General features: G+C 44.8%; 1 protein-coding gene across 3 annotated transcripts in view; it reads right to left on the bottom strand.

The window, feature by feature from the left end:
- The window catches only part of LOC110506865 (ADAMTS-like protein 3), a 249,991-nt gene that overhangs the window by 108,984 nt on the left and 123,183 nt on the right, over positions 1 to 17,824 (bottom strand). For all 3 annotated transcript variants that reach the window (XM_036981198.1, XM_036981199.1, XM_036981200.1), the window contains exon 8: positions 7,365 to 7,439. In XM_036981198.1, coding sequence (XP_036837093.1) covers positions 7,365 to 7,439 — 75 coding nt within the window. The remainder of the gene's footprint in view (positions 1 to 7,364; positions 7,440 to 17,824) is intronic.

The raw sequence follows: 17,824 nt of genomic DNA, 5'->3' as shown, positions 1-17,824 counted from the left end.
GCACACCAAGAACAGTTGATAACGGTGTTGATGTAGATCACAGAGAGTGGTTTTAACCTTGTCTGAAAGCTGAACACAGCAGACGGTAGTTAAGCTGCTGAAGTAACGTCTAACCTTCAGCTCGGCGAGTTAACACTGTTTGCTGTGTGTGTGTGTGTGTGTGTGTGTGTGTGTGTGTGTGTGTGTGTGTGTGTGTGTGTGTGTGTGTATGCGCTCACTCTCATGATTCCCACCTATACATGAATGGACCAGTGCCCATATTCATAAAGTGTATCGGAGTAGGAGTGCTGGGATTAGTTTGTCCTTTTAGATCACAATGTATAAGATTTACAGTGGGGCAAAAAAGTATTTAGTCAGCCACCAATTGTGCAAGTTCTCCCACTTAAAAAGATGGGAGAGGCCTGTCAGTTTCATCATAGGTACACTTCAACTATGGCAGACAAAATGATAAAAAGAATTCTGCAGAAAATCACATTGTAGGATTTTTAATGAATGTATTTGCAAATTATGGTGGAAAATAAGTATTTGGTCAATAACAAAAGTTTATCTCAATAGTTTGTTATATTCAATAGTTTGTTATATGATGGTAGGCTTTGTTACTTTGGTCCCAGCTCTCTGCAGGTCATTCACTAGGTCCCCCCGTGTGGTTCTGGGATTTTTGCTCACCGTTCTTGTGATCATTTTGAGCCCACGGGGTGAGATCTTGCGTGGAGCCCCAGATCGAGGGAGATTATCAGTGGTCTTGTATGTCTTCCATTTCCTAATAATTGCTCCCACAGTTGATTTCTTCAAACCAAGCTGCTTACCTATTGCAGATTCAGTCTTCCCAGCCTGGTGCAGGTCTACAATTTTGTTTCTGGTGTCCTTTGACAGCTCTTTGGTCTTGGCCATAGTGGAGTTTGGAGTGTGACTGTTTGAGGTTGTGGACAGGTGTCTTTTATACTGATAAGTTCAAACAGGTGCCATTAATACAGGTAACGAACGAGTGGAGGACAGAGGAGCCTCTTAAAGAAGAAGTTACAGGTCTGTGAGAGCCAGAAATCTTGCTTGTTTGTAGGTGACCAAATACTTATTTTCCACCATAATTTGCAAGTAAATTCATAAAAAATCCTACAATGTGATTTTCAAGATTTTTTTTCTCATTTTGTCTGTCATAGTTGAAGTGTACCTATGATGAAAATTACAGGCCTCTCTCATCTTTTTATGTGGGAGAACTTGCACAATTGGTGGCTGACTAAATACTTTTTTGCCCCACTGTATATGGGCAACGGGGACCTGATCCTAGATCAGCACTCCTACTCTAAGACGCTTTATGAATATGGACCCAATACACGAAGGCTAAGATAAAGGTCACGATGCTAACAGTTTAATAGTAAAAAGATCTAACAATAGAGACTTCATCATCTCCAATGACAGTCATAAATGTGTGACTCTTTGAATGTCTATTGGCCAAACGACTGAGTGGGTGTGAGAAAATAAACAGTGAATTTGATAAGAGTAATTTCTCATAGAGACATAATCATATTCAGCTGTCCCACAGCACAGCATCGGCCGTTCTTCTTGTCATCCCCCTCTCTCTCTCTTTATTTGTCTTTCTCTAACATATGTGTTTCTCACAAAATCTTTTATGAGGGGGAAGATTCAAACGTCTTCCCAAAACAATGTTTTACATTAGAGATGAATGGAATCACTAACATTTCAACAAACTCTCAATTCACGTTCAACAAATGTTTCTGCAAAGGCCCAGGCATGTTTAATGTATTTTCAACATCAATTATACAGTACATCACAAATGAGAATTTAGAATTTCACAACTTGAAATAATTAACCACAACGTAGCCCTTTGCCACATCACAAAAATAAGCCATTTGTAAGCCAAATAGCCTTTTAAGAAAAGCCCCAAGGTGAAAATATGATACCACTTCTCTCAAACCGCTCCTAACAGTATTTAGTTTCAGTGGAGTTTGTGAACTTGAAGCTGGGTTCCAGAGGCTTTACATTTCTCAAATCAGCTTTTATTCTGCTCTCCTTTACTGGGTTTTACTCTGCTCTCCTTTACTGGGTTTTACTCTGCTCTCCTTTACTGGTTTTTACTCTGCTCTCCTTTACTGGGTTTTACTCTGCTCTCCTTTACTGGGTTTTACTCTGCTCTCCTTTACTGGGTTTTACTCTGCTCTCCTTTACTGGGTTTTATTCTGCTCTCCTTTACTGGGTTTTACTCTGCTCTCCTTTACTGGGTTTTACTCTGCTCTCCTTTACTGGGTTTTATTCTGCTCTCCTTTACTGGGTTTTACTCTGCTCTCCTTTACTGGGTTTTACTCTGCTCTCCTTTACTGGGTTTTACTCTGCTCTCCTTTACTGGGTTTTATTCTGCTCTCCTTTACTGGGTTTTACTCTGCTCTCCTTTACTGGGTTTTACTCTGCTCTCCTTTACTGGGTTTTACTCTGCTCTCCTTTACTGGGTTTTACTCTGCTCTCCTTTACTGGGTTTTACTCTGCTCTCCTTTACTGGGTTTTACTCTGCTCTCCTTTACTGGGTTTTACTCTGCTCTCCTTTACTGGGTTTTACTCTGCTCTCCTTTACTGGGTTTTACTCTGCTCTCCTTTACTGGGTTTTACTCTGCTCTCCTTTACTGGGTTTTACTCTGCTCTCCTTTACTGGGGTTTACTCTGCTCTCCTTTACTGGGTTTTACTCTGCTCTCCTTTACTGGGTTTTATTCTGCTCTCCTTTACTGGGTTTTACTCTGCTCTCCTTTACTGGGTTTTACTCTGCTCTCCTTTACTGGGTTTTACTCTGCTCTCCTTTACTGGGTTTTACTCTGCTCTCCTTTACTGGGTTTTACTCTGCTCTCCTTTACTGGGTTTTACTCTGCTCTCCTTTACTGGGTTTTACTCTGCTCTCCTTTACTGGGTTTTATTCTGCTCTCCTTTACTGGGTTTTACTCTGCTCTCCTTTACTGGGTTTTACTCTGCTCTCCTTTACTGGGTTTTACTCTGCTCTCCTTTACTGGGTTTTACTCTGCTCTCCTTTACTGGGTTTTACTCTGCTCTCCTTTACTGGGTTTTACTCTGCTCTCCTTTACTGGGTTTTACTCTGCTCTCCTTTACTGGGTTTTACTCTGCTCTCCTTTACTGGGTTTAATTCTGCTCTCCTTTACTGGGGTTTACTCTGCTCTCCTTTACTGGGTTTTACTCTGCTCTCCTTTACTGGGTTTTACTCTGCTCTCCTTTACTGGGTTTTACTCTGCTCTCCTTTACTGGGTTTAATTCTGCTCTCCTTTACTGGGGTTTACTCTGCTCTCCTTTACTGGGTTTTACTCTGCTCTCCTTTACTGGGTTTTACTCTGCTCTCCTTTACTGGGTTTTACTCTGCTCTCCTTTACTGGGTTTTACTCTGCTCTCCTTTACTGGGTTTTACTCTGCTCTCCTTTACTGGGTTTTACTCTGCTCTCCTTTACTGGGTTTTACTCTGCTCTCCTTTACTGGGTTTTACTCTGCTCTCCTTTACTGGGTTTTACTCTGCTCTCCTTTACTGGGTTTTACTCTGCTCTCCTTTACTGGGTTTTACTCTGCTCTCCTTTACTGGGTTTTACTCTGCTCTCCTTTACTGGGTTTTACTCTGCTCTCCTTTACTGGGTTTTACTCTGCTCTCCTTTACTGGGTTTTACTCTGCTCTCCTTTACTGGGTTTTACTCAGCTCTCCTTTACTGGGTTTTATTCTGCTCTCCTTTACTGGGTTTTACTCTGCTCTCCTTTACTGGGTTTTATTCTGCTCTCCTTTACTGGGTTTTACTCTGCTCTCCTTTACTGGGTTTTACTCTGCTCTCCTTTACTGGGTTTAACTCTGCTCTCCTTTACTGGGCTTTATTCTGCTCTCCTTTACTGGGTTTTACTCTGCTCTCCTTTACTGGGTTTTACTCTGCTCTCCTTTACTGGGTTTTACTCTGCTCTCCTTTACTGGGTTTTACTCTGCTCTCCTTTACTGGGTTTTACTCTGCTCTCCTTTACCGGGTTTTACTCTGCTCTCCTTTACCGGGTTTTACTCTGCTCTCCTTTGCTGGGTTTTATTCTGCTCTCCTTTACTGGGTTTTACTCTGCTCTCCTTTACTGGGTTTTATTCTGCTCTCCTTTACTGGGTTTTACTCTGCTCTCCTTTACTGGGTTTTACTCTGCTCTCCTTTACTGGGTTTTACTCTGCTCTCCTTTACTGGGTTTTACTCTGCTCTCCTTTACTGGGTTTTATTCTGCTCTCCTTTACCGGGTTTTACTCTGCTCTCCTTTACTGGGTTTTATTCTGCTCTCCTTTACTGGGTTTTACTCTGCTCTCCTTTACTGGGTTTTATTCTGCTCTCCTTTACTGGGTTTCATTCTGCTCTCCTTTACCGGGTTTTACTCTGCTCTCCTTTACTGGGTTTTACTCTGCTCTCCTTTACTGGGTTTTACTCTGCTCTCCTTTACTGGGTTTTACTCTGCTCTCCTTTACTGGGTTTTACTCTGCTCTCCTTTACTGGGTTTTACTCTGCTCTCCTTTACTGGGTTTTACTCTGCTCTCCTTTACTGGGTTTTATTCTGCTCTCCTTTACTGGGTTTTACTCTGCTCTCCTTTACTGGGTTTTACTCTGCTCTCCTTTACTGGGTTTTACTCTGCTCTCCTTTACTGGGTTTTACTCTGCTCTCCTTTACTGGGTTTTACTCTGCTCTCCTTTACTGGGTTTTACTCTGCTCTCCTTTACTGGGTTTTACTCTGCTCTCCTTTACTGGGTTTTACTCTGCTCTCCTTTACTGGGTTTAATTCTGCTCTCCTTTACTGGGGTTTACTCTGCTCTCCTTTACTGGGTTTTACTCTGCTCTCCTTTACTGGGTTTTACTCTGCTCTCCTTTACTGGGTTTTACTCTGCTCTCCTTTACTGGGTTTAATTCTGCTCTCCTTTACTGGGGTTTACTCTGCTCTCCTTTACTGGGTTTTACTCTGCTCTCCTTTACTGGGTTTTACTCTGCTCTCCTTTACTGGGTTTTACTCTGCTCTCCTTTACTGGGTTTTACTCTGCTCTCCTTTACTGGGTTTTACTCTGCTCTCCTTTACTGGGTTTTACTCTGCTCTCCTTTACTGGGTTTTACTCTGCTCTCCTTTACTGGGTTTTACTCTGCTCTCCTTTACTGGGTTTTACTCTGCTCTCCTTTACTGGGTTTTACTCTGCTCTCCTTTACTGGGTTTTACTCTGCTCTCCTTTACTGGGTTTTACTCTGCTCTCCTTTACTGGGTTTTACTCTGCTCTCCTTTACTGGGTTTTACTCTGCTCTCCTTTACTGGGTTTTACTCTGCTCTCCTTTACTGGGTTTTACTCAGCTCTCCTTTACTGGGTTTTATTCTGCTCTCCTTTACTGGGTTTTACTCTGCTCTCCTTTACTGGGTTTTATTCTGCTCTCCTTTACTGGGTTTTACTCTGCTCTCCTTTACTGGGTTTTACTCTGCTCTCCTTTACTGGGTTTAACTCTGCTCTCCTTTACTGGGCTTTATTCTGCTCTCCTTTACTGGGTTTTACTCTGCTCTCCTTTACTGGGTTTTACTCTGCTCTCCTTTACTGGGTTTTACTCTGCTCTCCTTTACTGGGTTTTACTCTGCTCTCCTTTACTGGGTTTTACTCTGCTCTCCTTTACCGGGTTTTACTCTGCTCTCCTTTACCGGGTTTTACTCTGCTCTCCTTTGCTGGGTTTTATTCTGCTCTCCTTTACTGGGTTTTACTCTGCTCTCCTTTACTGGGTTTTATTCTGCTCTCCTTTACTGGGTTTTACTCTGCTCTCCTTTACTGGGTTTTACTCTGCTCTCCTTTACTGGGTTTTACTCTGCTCTCCTTTACTGGGTTTTATTCTGCTCTCCTTTACCGGGTTTTACTCTGCTCTCCTTTACTGGGTTTTATTCTGCTCTCCTTTACTGGGTTTTACTCTGCTCTCCTTTACTGGGTTTTATTCTGCTCTCCTTTACTGGGTTTCATTCTGCTCTCCTTTACTGGGTTTTACTCTGCTCTCCTTTACTGGGTTTTACTCTGCTCTCCTTTACTGGGTTTTATTCTGCTCTCCTTTACTGGGTTTTACTCTGCTCTCCTTTACTGGGTTTTATTCTGCTCTCCTTTACTGGGTTTTATTCTGCTCTCCTTTATTGGGTTTTATTCTGCTCTCCTTTACTGGGTTTTATTCTGCTCTCCTTTACTGGGTTTTACTCTGCTCTCCTTTACTGGGTTTTACTCTGCTCTCCTTTACTGGGTTTTACTCTGCTCTCCTTTACTGGGTTTTACTCTGCTCTCCTTTACTGGGTTTTACTCTGCTCTCCTTTACTGGGTTTTATTCTGCTCTCCTTTACTGGGTTTTACTCTGCTCTCCTTTACTGGGTTTTACTCTGCTCTCCTTTACTGGGTTTTACTCTGCTCTCCTTTACTGGGTTTTACTCTGCTCTCCTTTACTCTCCTTTTTTACGTCACTGTTCTTTTCCTTCTCCATGTCGGCCTCGCTAGTCTCCTGATAGTTGATAAACGATCTGTTAAAGTAATTCGAAGGTCACTCCAAACCCTTGTTTTGTAACATCTGACAAAACACACATCCACTTAAACATGTGGAGTTGTAGGGGTGTATTATGATGTTGGCCACCAACGAGGCAGCTCGAGTTAGTCATGTCTCCTGTGGAATCAGAGACACACGCACACACACACACACACACACACACACACACACACACATACACACATACACACATACACACACACACACACACACACACACACACATACACACATACACACCACACAGTGCTCAGACATACACTTGAAGCAGTCTCGCACACATGCACGGAGCGCTCTCACATGCACACGCACACACACACTCACACATAGGAAATACATCCCATAAATCTGAAATGCATGAGCTCCCAACACAAGCCAACAGAGAGGAGAGGAGAGAACTCTGTCTCTCTCAGCACTGCTTTTTAGAACCTCATTGGAACACTCTGGAATCTCTGAACATTCTTGAATGGCAAAGCATGACGTGTGTGTGTGTGTGTGTGTGTGTGTGTGTGTGTGTGTGTGTGTGTGTGTGTGTGTGTGTGTGTGTGTGTGTGTGTGTGTGTGTGTATATCAGAGTCACATATCAGAGTGGCTCGTTGTCAGTGTGGTATGTGATTCTCACAGTGCTGGGCAGAGTTAGACATAACGTGATGACTTCCTCTATAAATCACTAGCACTGATCAGCTGCCAGTAGAACATTTGTTAGCCCAGATGTTTAGAGAGAAAGCGAGACCAAGAGAAAGTGTGTGTGGTTGTTTGTGTGTGTGTGTGTGCAGGTTGGACAGCCCCTTGAACAGTGAAGTACTCACCTATGACATCAGGTCCCTTGGAGCTGACTCTCAAACTCCTGCTTCCCAAGGGGACTTCCAGCACTGTCTTCACAGCTGTAGGACAAAGTAGATTTTATTTAGACTACTCAACAAATGCCAAAATGTCTCCACAATAACCCAAATCTCAACAAATTCCCGAACACATACAATTGCCACAGTATACTTAAATGTCAGCACAATACACAGAAATGTCTCCACAATACATAAAATGTCCTCAGATAAAATGTCCTCAGATAAAATGTCCTCAGAATACACAAGACACTCTTAGAATACAATACACCAAATGTCCTAAAAAATACACGCTTAGTTCATCTGGAAATAGATATGGCAGATACAGACGTAATTAATAGATGGTCTCTCAACACGACACATTTCTGAGTGTAACAATAGTCCACTAAGCTGTTGGGTAGATAGCACTCTCACACCTGAGTTCCTGTTGCAGGTGTGGGAATAATGGGACAACTTTAAAGCAAAGACACTTAGCTCTTCCTCTTATCACTTATTTTATTAAAGCTGACGTGTCTTCCTCTTCGTCAGAGCTTTTGCTGAAAGCCAAGAGGCTGAAACGTCAGTTTTAATAAAGGGAGACAATTAAAAAGCTTGTAAGTGATAGGAGAAAGAGCAGTCTGCAGGTTTCTTTTCCCTTTTAGGGTAAACAAATGAAGCAATCTTTTCCTGTTCTTATTATGGAGCTGGCGTGACTGTTTCCTCCCTGTTTCAGTTGATTTGTACAATGAACTCCTTTTGGCTTCAGATCTCACCATGAACATGAACATCAGTAAATAAAGTTGGGCCGGTCCTAAATGGTACCCTATTCCCTATATAGTGCACTACCTTTGACTGGGACCCCATAGGGCTCTGTCATGTAGGGAATAAGGCGCCCTAATGGGACACAGCCAGTGTGTAGGAGTTCTACTTCAGTTGGCAGATCATACTGACCTTCAGTGTCTTATCAACAAAGGGGGTTGGTGAGGCCAAAGGAAAGTGTGTTGAAACACTTCCAGCAACCGATTAAGCATTCAGTCCATGTAAATATATATATATATATGACAACACATTTTATGAGGTCAAATAGAACTGTGTCGAAACTATTTTGTTTCAAAGTGGAATGAAATAATGTATCTGTGATGTATCTCGAGAAGTAGCAGTGTTGAAAAACCTGGAGTGACCGTTGGATGGTAAAAGCATGGTCAGAGTCCCAAGTGACAGCCTAGGGGCCCTGGTCAAATGTAGTGTACTATACAGGAATGGGGTGCCATTTGGGACGTAGGCCAAGACTGTGACAAGGAATGTTCTTCCAAGGAGCAACATGGAATTGGAGTTTACTAACCAGAGAGGAAAAATGATAACCCGTATTTCTCCCTCTGCAGTCTGTAATGTGCCAATTCTAAATGTGTTCATGTGAAAACAGAACAACAACAGTGTACAGTAGAATATAGTACAGTAGAATATAGTACAGTAGAAAATGTGTCCAATATAGTATGACCTCTACAGCAGTCAAATATGAGATTAGGCAAGAAGGGTTTGTGTGTGTATATATGTGTGTATATGTGTATTTGTGTTCCTGTGTGTGTGTGTATTTGTGTTCCCGTGTGTGTGTGTGTGTGTGTGTGTGTGTGTGTGTGTGTGTGTGTGTGTGTGTGTGTGTGTGTGTGCGTGTGTGCGTGTGTGTGTGTGTGTGTATTTGTGTTTACACGTGTTTGTGTGTGTGTGTGTCACTGGGGCATATCACTTTCTACTCAGACTCTGAGGTTTAGTTTTCCAGTGGAGAGATAAACCAGGTGATAACATCTGATATCTACTGTAGAAACACCTTGTGACAGTCACGTTAACACCCCCCTCCAACCAGGTGATAACATCTGATGTCTACTGTAAAAACACCTTGTGACAGTCACGTTAACAACCCCCTCCCCCTCCAACCAGGTGATAACATCTGATATCTACTGTAGAAACACCTTGTGACAGTCACGTTAACACCCCCCTCCAACCAGGGGATAACATCTGATATCTACTGTAGAAACACCTTGTGACAGTCACGTTAACACCCCCCTCCCCCTCCAACCAGGGGATAACATCTGATGTCTACTGTAGAAACACCTTGTGACAGTCACGTTAACAACCCCATCCCCCTCCAACCAGGTGATAACATCTGATTTCTACTGTAGAAACACCGTGTGACAGTCACGTTAACACCCCCCCTCCTCCAACCAGGTGATAACATCTGATATCTACTGTAGAAACACCTTGTGACAGTCACGTTAACACCCCCCTCCAACCAGGTGATAACATCTGATATCTACTGTAGAAACACCTTGTGACAGTCACGTTAACACCCCCCTCCCCCTCCAACCAGGTGATAACATCTGATATCTACTGTAGAAACACCTTGTGACAGTCACGTTAACAACCCCCCCTCCAACCAGGTGATAACATCTGATATCTACTGTAGAAACACCTTGTAACAGTCACGTTAACAACACCCCCCTCCAACCAGGTGATAACATCTGATATCTACTGTAGAAACACCTTGTGACAGTCACGTTAACAACCCCCCCTCCAACCAGGTGATAACATCTGATATATACTGTAGAAACACCTTGTGACAGTCACGTTAACACCCCCCTCCAACCAGGGGATAACATCTGATATCTACTGTAGAAACACCTTGTGACAGTCACGTTAACAACCCCCTCCCCCTCCAACCAGGTGATAACATCTGATATCTACTGTAGAAACACCTTGTGACAGTCACGTTAACACCCTCCTCCAACCAAGTGATAACATCTGATGTCTACTGTAGAAACACCTTGTGACAGTCACGTTAACAACCCCCCCTCCTCCAACCAAGTGATAACATCTGATGTCTACTGTAGAAACACCTTGTGACAGTCACGTTAACACCCTCCTCCAACCAAGTGATAACATCTGATATCTACTGTAGAAACACCTTGTGACAGTCACGTTAACACCCCCTCCAACCAGGTGATAACATCTGATATCTACTGTAGAAACACCTTGTAACAGTCACGTTAACACCCTCCTCCAACCAAGTGATAACATCTGATGTCTACTGTAGAAACACCTTGTGACAGTCACGTTAACAACCCCCCCTCCTCCAACCAGGTGATAACATCTGATATCTACTGTAGAAACACCTTGTGACAGTCACGTTAACACCCCCCTCCAACCAGGTGATAACATCTGATATCTACTGTAGAAACACCTTGTGACAGTCACGTTAACACCCCCCTCCAACCAGGTGATAACATCTGATGTCTACTGTAGAAACACCTTGTGACAGTCACGTTAACACCCCCCTCCAACCAGGTGATAACATCTGATGTCTACTGTAGAAACACCTTGTGACAGTCACGTTAACACCCCCCTCCAACCAGGGGATAACATCTGATATCTACTGTAGAAACACCTTGTGACAGTCACGTTAACACCCCCCTCCAACCAGGGGATAACATCTGATATCTACTGTAGAAACACCTTGTGACAGTCACGTTAACACCCCCCTCCAACCAGGGGATAACATCTGATATCTACTGTAGAAACACCTTGTGACAGTCACGTTAACAACCCCCCCTCCAACCAGGGATAACATCTGATGTCTACTGTAGAAACACCTTGTGACAGTCACGTTAACAACCCCCCCTCCAACCAGGGGATAGCATCTGATGTCTACTGTAGAAACACCTTGTGACAGTCACGTTAACAACCCCCCCTCCAACCAGGGGATAACATCTGATGTCTACTGTAGAAACACCTTGTAACAGTCACGTTAACACCCTCCTCCAACCAAGTGATAACATCTGATATCTACTGTAGAAACACCTTGTGACAGTCACGTTAACACCCCCTCCAACCAGGTGATAACATCTGATATCTACTGTAGAAACACCTTGTAACAGTCACGTTAACACCCTCCTCCAACCAAGTGATAACATCTGATGTCTACTGTAGAAACACCTTGTGACAGTCACGTTAACAACCCCCCCTCCTCCAACCAGGTGATAACATCTGATATCTACTGTAGAAACACCTTGTGACAGTCACGTTAACACCCCCCTCCAACCAGGTGATAACATCTGATATCTACTGTAGAAACACCTTGTGACAGTCACGTTAACACCCCCCTCCAACCAGGTGATAACATCTGATGTCTACTGTAGAAACACCTTGTGACAGTCACGTTAACACCCCCCTCCAACCAGGTGATAACATCTGATGTCTACTGTAGAAACACCTTGTGACAGTCACGTTAACACCCCCCTCCAACCAGGGGATAACATCTGATATCTACTGTAGAAACACCTTGTGACAGTCACGTTAACACCCCCCTCCAACCAGGGGATAACATCTGATATCTACTGTAGAAACACCTTGTGACAGTCACGTTAACACCCCCCTCCAACCAGGGGATAACATCTGATATCTACTGTAGAAACACCTTGTGACAGTCACGTTAACAACCCCCCCTCCAACCAGGGATAACATCTGATGTCTACTGTAGAAACACCTTGTGACAGTCACGTTAACAACCCCCCCTCCAACCAGGGGATAACATCTGATGTCTACTGTAGAAACACCTTGTGACAGTCACGTTAACAACCCCCCCTCCAACCAGGGGATAACATCTGATGTCTACTGTAGAAACACCTTGTAACAGTCACGTTAACACCCCCCTCCAACCAGGTGATAACATCTGATGTCTACTGTAGAAACACCTTGTGACAGTCACGTTAACACCCCCCTCCAACCAGGTGATAACATCTGATATCTACTGTAGAAACACCTTGTGACAGTCACGTTAACACCCCCCTCCCCCTCCAACCAGGGGATAACATCTGATGTCTACTGTAGAAACACCTTGTGACAGTCACGTTAACAACACCCCCCTCCAACCAGGTGATAACATCATATATCTACTGTAGAAACACCTTGTGACAGTCACGTTAACACCCCCCTCCAACCAGGTGATAACATCTGATGTCTACTGTAGAAACACCTTGTGACAGTCACGTTAACACCCCCCCCCCCCCCCCCCCCCCCCCCCCTCCAACCAGGTGATAACATCTGATGTCTACTGTAGAAACACCTTGTGACAGTCACGTTAACACCCCCCTCCAACCAGGGGATAACATCTGATGTCTACTGTAGAAACACCTTGTGACAGTCACGTTAACACCCCCCTCCAACCAGGGGATAACATCTGATATCTACTGTAGAAACACCTTGTGACAGTCACGTTAACACCCCCCTCCAACCAGGGGATAACATCTGATGTCTACTGTAGAAACACCGTGTGACAGTCACGTTAACACCCCCCTCCTCCTCCAACCAGGTGATAACATCTGATGTCTACTGTAGAAACACCTTGTAACAGTCACGTTAACAACCCCCCCTCCTCCAACCAGGTGATAACATCTGATATCTACTGTAGAAACACCTTGTGACAGTCACGTTAACACCCCCCTCCAACCAGGTGATAACATCTGATATCTACTGTAGAAACACCTTGTGACAGTCACGTTAACACCCAACTCCAACCAGGGGATAACATCTGATATCTACTGTAGAAACACCTTGTAACAGTCACGTTAACAACACCCCCCTCCAACCAGGTGATAACATCTGATATCTACTGTAGAAACACCTTGTAACAGTCACGTTAACACCCCCCTCCAACCAGGTGATAACATCTGATATCTACTGTAGAAACACCTTGTAACAGTCACGTTAACACCCCCCTCCAACCAGGTGATAACATCTGATATCTACTGTAGAAACACCTTGTAACAGTCACGTTAACACCCCCCTCCAACCAGGTGATAACATCTGATATCTACTGTAGAAACACCTTGTAACAGTCACGTTAACACCCCCCTCCAACCAGGTGATAAAATCTGATGTCTACTGTAGAAACACCTTGTGACAGTCACGTTAACAACACCCCCCTCCAACCAGGTGATAACATCTGATGTCTACTGTAGAAACACCTTGTGACAGTCACGTTAACACCCCCCTCCCCCTCCAACCAGGGGATAACATCTGATGTCTACTGTAGAAACACCTTGTGACAGTCACGTTAACAACACCCCCCTCCAACTAGGTGATAACATCATATATCTACTGTAGAAACACCTTGTGACAGTCACGTTAACACCCCCCTCCAACCAGGTGATAACATCTGATGTCTACTGTAGAAACACCTTGTGACAGTCACGTTAACACCCCCCCCCTCCTCCAACCAGGTGATAACATCTGATGTCTACTGTAGAAACACCTTGTGACAGTCACGTTAACACCCCCCCCCCCCCCCCCCCCCCCTCCAACCAGGTGATAACATCTGATGTCTACTGTAGAAACACCTTGTGACAGTCACGTTAACACCCCCCTCCAACCAGGGGATAACATCTGATGTCTACTGTAGAAACACCTTGTGACAGTCACGTTAACAACACCCCCCTCCAACCAGGTGATAACATCTGATATCTACTGTAGAAACACCTTGTGACAGTCACGTTAACACCCCCCTCCAACCAGGGGATAACATCTGATATCTACTGTAGAAACACCTTCTGACAGTCACGTTAACAACCCCCCCCCCTCCAACCAGGGGATAACATCTGATATCTACTGTAGAAACACCTTGTGACAGTCACGTTAACACCCCCCTCCAACCAGGGGATAACATCTGATGTCTACTGTAGAAACACCGTGTGACAGTCACGTTAACACCCCCCCCTCCTCCAACCAGGTGATAACATCTGATGTCTACTGTAGAAACACCTTGTGACAGTCACGTTAACAACCCCCCCTCCAACCAGGGATAACATCTGATGTCTACTGTAGAAACACCTTGTGACAGTCACGTTAACACCCCTCCCCCTCCAACCAGGGATAACATCTGATGTCTACTGTAGAAACACCTTGTGACAGTCACATTAACAACCCCCCCTCCAAGCCCCATCCAGTGTCTCTATACTGTAAACCTCTCACAGGTAAAGTACAAGTAGCACAGAATGTGTGTGTGAACCTTTTCTCCCCGGTTCTCCCCACTCTTTCTCCCTGTACTCAACCCCCCGTCCTCCCCGGTTCTCCCCACTCTTTCTCCCTGTACTCAACCCCCCTGTCCTCCCCGGGTCTCCCCACTCTTTCTCCCTGTACTCAACCCCCCCGTCCTCCCCGGTTCTCCCCACTCTTTCTCCCTGTACTCAACCCTCCCGTCCTCCCCGGTTCTCCCCACTCTTTCTCCCTGTATTCAACCCCCCCCGTCCTCCCCGGGTCTCCCCACTCTTTCTCCCGGTACTCAACCCCCCGTCCTCCCCGGTTCTCCCCACTCTTTCTCCCTGTACTCAACCCCCCCTTCCTCCCCGGTTCTCCCCACTCTTTCTCCCTGTACTCAACCCCCCCACCTCATCAATCTACACACAATACATCATAATGACAAAGCAAAAACAGGTTTTTAGACATTTTTGCTAATTTATAACAAATATATCACAAATATCACATTTACATAATTATTCAGACCCTTTACTCAGTACTTTGTTGAAGCCCCTTTGGTAGCAAATACAACTGCCAGTCTTCTTGCGTATGATGCTACAAGCTTGGCACACCTGTATTTGGGGAGTTTCTCCCATTCTTCTCTGTAGATCCTCTCAAGCTCTGTCAGGTTGGATGTCCCTCCAGAGATTTTTGATTGAGTTCAAGTCCGGGCTCTGGCTGGGCCACTCAAGGACATTCAGAGACTTGTCCCGAAGCCACTCCTGCGTTGTCTTGGTCTTGTTCTTAAGGTCGTTGTCCTGTTGGAAGGTGAACCTTCATCCCAGTCTGAGGTCCTGAGCGTTCTGGAGCAGGTTTTCATCAAGGATCTGTCTGTACTTTGCTCTGTTCATCTTGCCCTCAAGCCTGACTAGTCTCCCAGTTTCTGCTGCTGAAAAACTATGGGGATGGTATCAGGTTTAATCCAGATGTGACACTTGGCATTCAGGCCAAAGAGTTCAATCTTGTTTTTTGCTCTGACATGCACTGTCCACTGTGGGACCTTATATAGACAGGTGTGTGCCTTTCCAAATCATGTCCAATCAATTGAATTGACCACAGGTGGACTCCAATTAAGTTGTAGAAACATTTCAAGGATGATCAATGGAAACAGGATGCACCTGAGCTGATAGCAAAGGGTCTGAAAACGTATGTAAATAAGTGATCTCTGTTTTTTAGGGGGAGGGGGGAGAGGGGAATTGGGTGCAGTGCCTGAGGGTGATGGGGAGGGGGAGGGGGAGGGAGGATGGTGAGGAAGGGGGAGAGGGGAATTGGGTGCAGTGCCTGAGGGTGATGGGGAGGGGGAGGGAGAATGGTGACGGGGAAGAGGGGGAATGGGTGCAGTGCCTGAGGGTGATGAGGTGGGGGAGGGAGGATGGTGATGAAGGGGGAGAGGGGAATTGGGTGCAGTGCCTGAGGGTGATGGGGAGGGGGAGGGAGGATGGTGATGAAGGGGGGAGGGGGGAGGGGGAATGGGTGCAGTGCCTGAGGGTGATGGGGAGGGGGAGGGAGGATGGTGATGAAGGGGGAGAGTTACATCACTCTGGGTCATCTTCACCATCTGGAAGTCACATGACTGGGGCACAGGGCAGAGAGGGAGAAAGAGAGAGAGAGAAAGAGAAAGAGAGAGCGAGAGAGAAAGAGCGAGAGAAAGAGAGAGAGAGAGAGAGAAAGAGAGAGAGAGCAAGAGAAAGAGAGAGAAAGAAGAGAGAGAGCGACAGAGAGAGCGAGAGAAAGAGAGAGAGAAAAGGAGAGAGAGAGAGAGAGAGGTAGACTGTCAGACCTCATTGTCAGATTCATCACTGCGCCTCCTCGTCATCCTCTTTTGTCTAAAAGTTGTCTGTTTTCACTTTGTTGTTATGGGGTAATGTGCGTAGATTGATGTGCGTAAATTTTTATTTAATCCATTTTAGGCTGTAACATAACAAAATGTGGAAAACGGAATGGGTCTGAATACTATACGAATGATTTAGTGTGCTGCATTGAAGTAGTAGTGAGCACATCCACATGTCTCCTAAAATGTCACAGCGTTTAATGTCATGTACAGCTAAAAATACACACACACACACACACACACACACACACACACACACACACACACACACACACACACACACACACACACACACACACACACACACACACACACACACACACACACACACACACACCTCAATATCCAGCCTGATAAGCGTACGATAGACCTCTTTCATTTCAGTTGAACTCGTGCCAAATGTGTTCCCCTGCTAAAGTGCTGCCTTTTCAGACACTTGCCTTGTTCATAGTTTTTCTGTGGCTGAGAGGGGCGAGTCTTCTGTTCTAACGAGGCGAGAGGTTTATAGACAAGTGGAGTGCTAATGCTATTTTCCGCTGTTTGAGAAATCTATTTTTCCCTCTGGCAGCACTAGAACTACATCCCAAATGGTACCCTATTCCCTACATAGTGCACTGCTATTTATCAAAGCTCTATGGGCCCTGGTCTAAAGTAGTGCACTACATAGGGAATAGGGTGCCATTTGGGACATAGTACTGGGACACTCCTTTTAACAATTAAGCACCGCTGGACTCTCACCAAAGTAATTATATATGGAAAGAGAATCGGTAAGTCTCCGATTTTATTATGGTAATGAAAAGTCCATTCCACTTTTTCTGAGTTTGTACAATTGTCTGAAATGACAAATGAGTGAACAGTGAAACATGGATGTACTCTGTTATGAGCTTGGTTTAGACTGATCTTTCATCGACTCGCCGATACATTGGAGTTCTTCTGACACTGGTGCTTTGGCTTAAAGCATTTTCCAGACACAACGACTGATACACACTATTCACAATCAGAAATAAAGGATCACAATAAACTAACGTGCCATGTCATGTGTGTGTGTGTGTGTGTGTGTGTGTGTGTGTGTGTGTGTGTGTGTCTCACTGGGGAATATTACATTCCACTCAGACTCATAGTGTTGCTCTGAGGTTTAGTTCTCCAGTGCTCAGTAGAGATACACCAAAATCTCAAAGGAAACAAAATCAATGTCCGAATCAGAGTGGAAACGCTCTCTGAATATTTCAACATTTTCCTTTGGTTGGGAATGCTGAAGCAGTGAGTGTGCAGAGTGAGCTGTGAGGAATGAAGCAGCACTGCCAGTTCCTCATTAAGGGCTTTAACAGTAGATTAATAAAGAGGAGAGAGAATGACTCTATCCCGAGTCCAGAGCCCAGACACACACACACACACACACACTCTTGCAAGCAAGTTCACACGTACATACGCACGCGTTCCCACACACATATACACCTTCACACACACCTACACAAACAGGCCAAGAGTCCTTAGCCCCGGGTGCCATGGATCATCATCCAGCAAAATAAGGGCCTGTAGCGCCCAAACTACTAAA

The sequence above is a fragment of the Oncorhynchus mykiss genome, chromosome 6 (assembly GCF_013265735.2).
Source record: "Oncorhynchus mykiss isolate Arlee chromosome 6, USDA_OmykA_1.1, whole genome shotgun sequence".
Classification (NCBI taxonomy): Eukaryota; Metazoa; Chordata; class Actinopteri; order Salmoniformes; family Salmonidae; genus Oncorhynchus; species Oncorhynchus mykiss.
The sequence above is the reverse complement of the archived record's forward strand: the minus strand, read 5'-3'. Positions and strand labels throughout refer to the sequence as shown.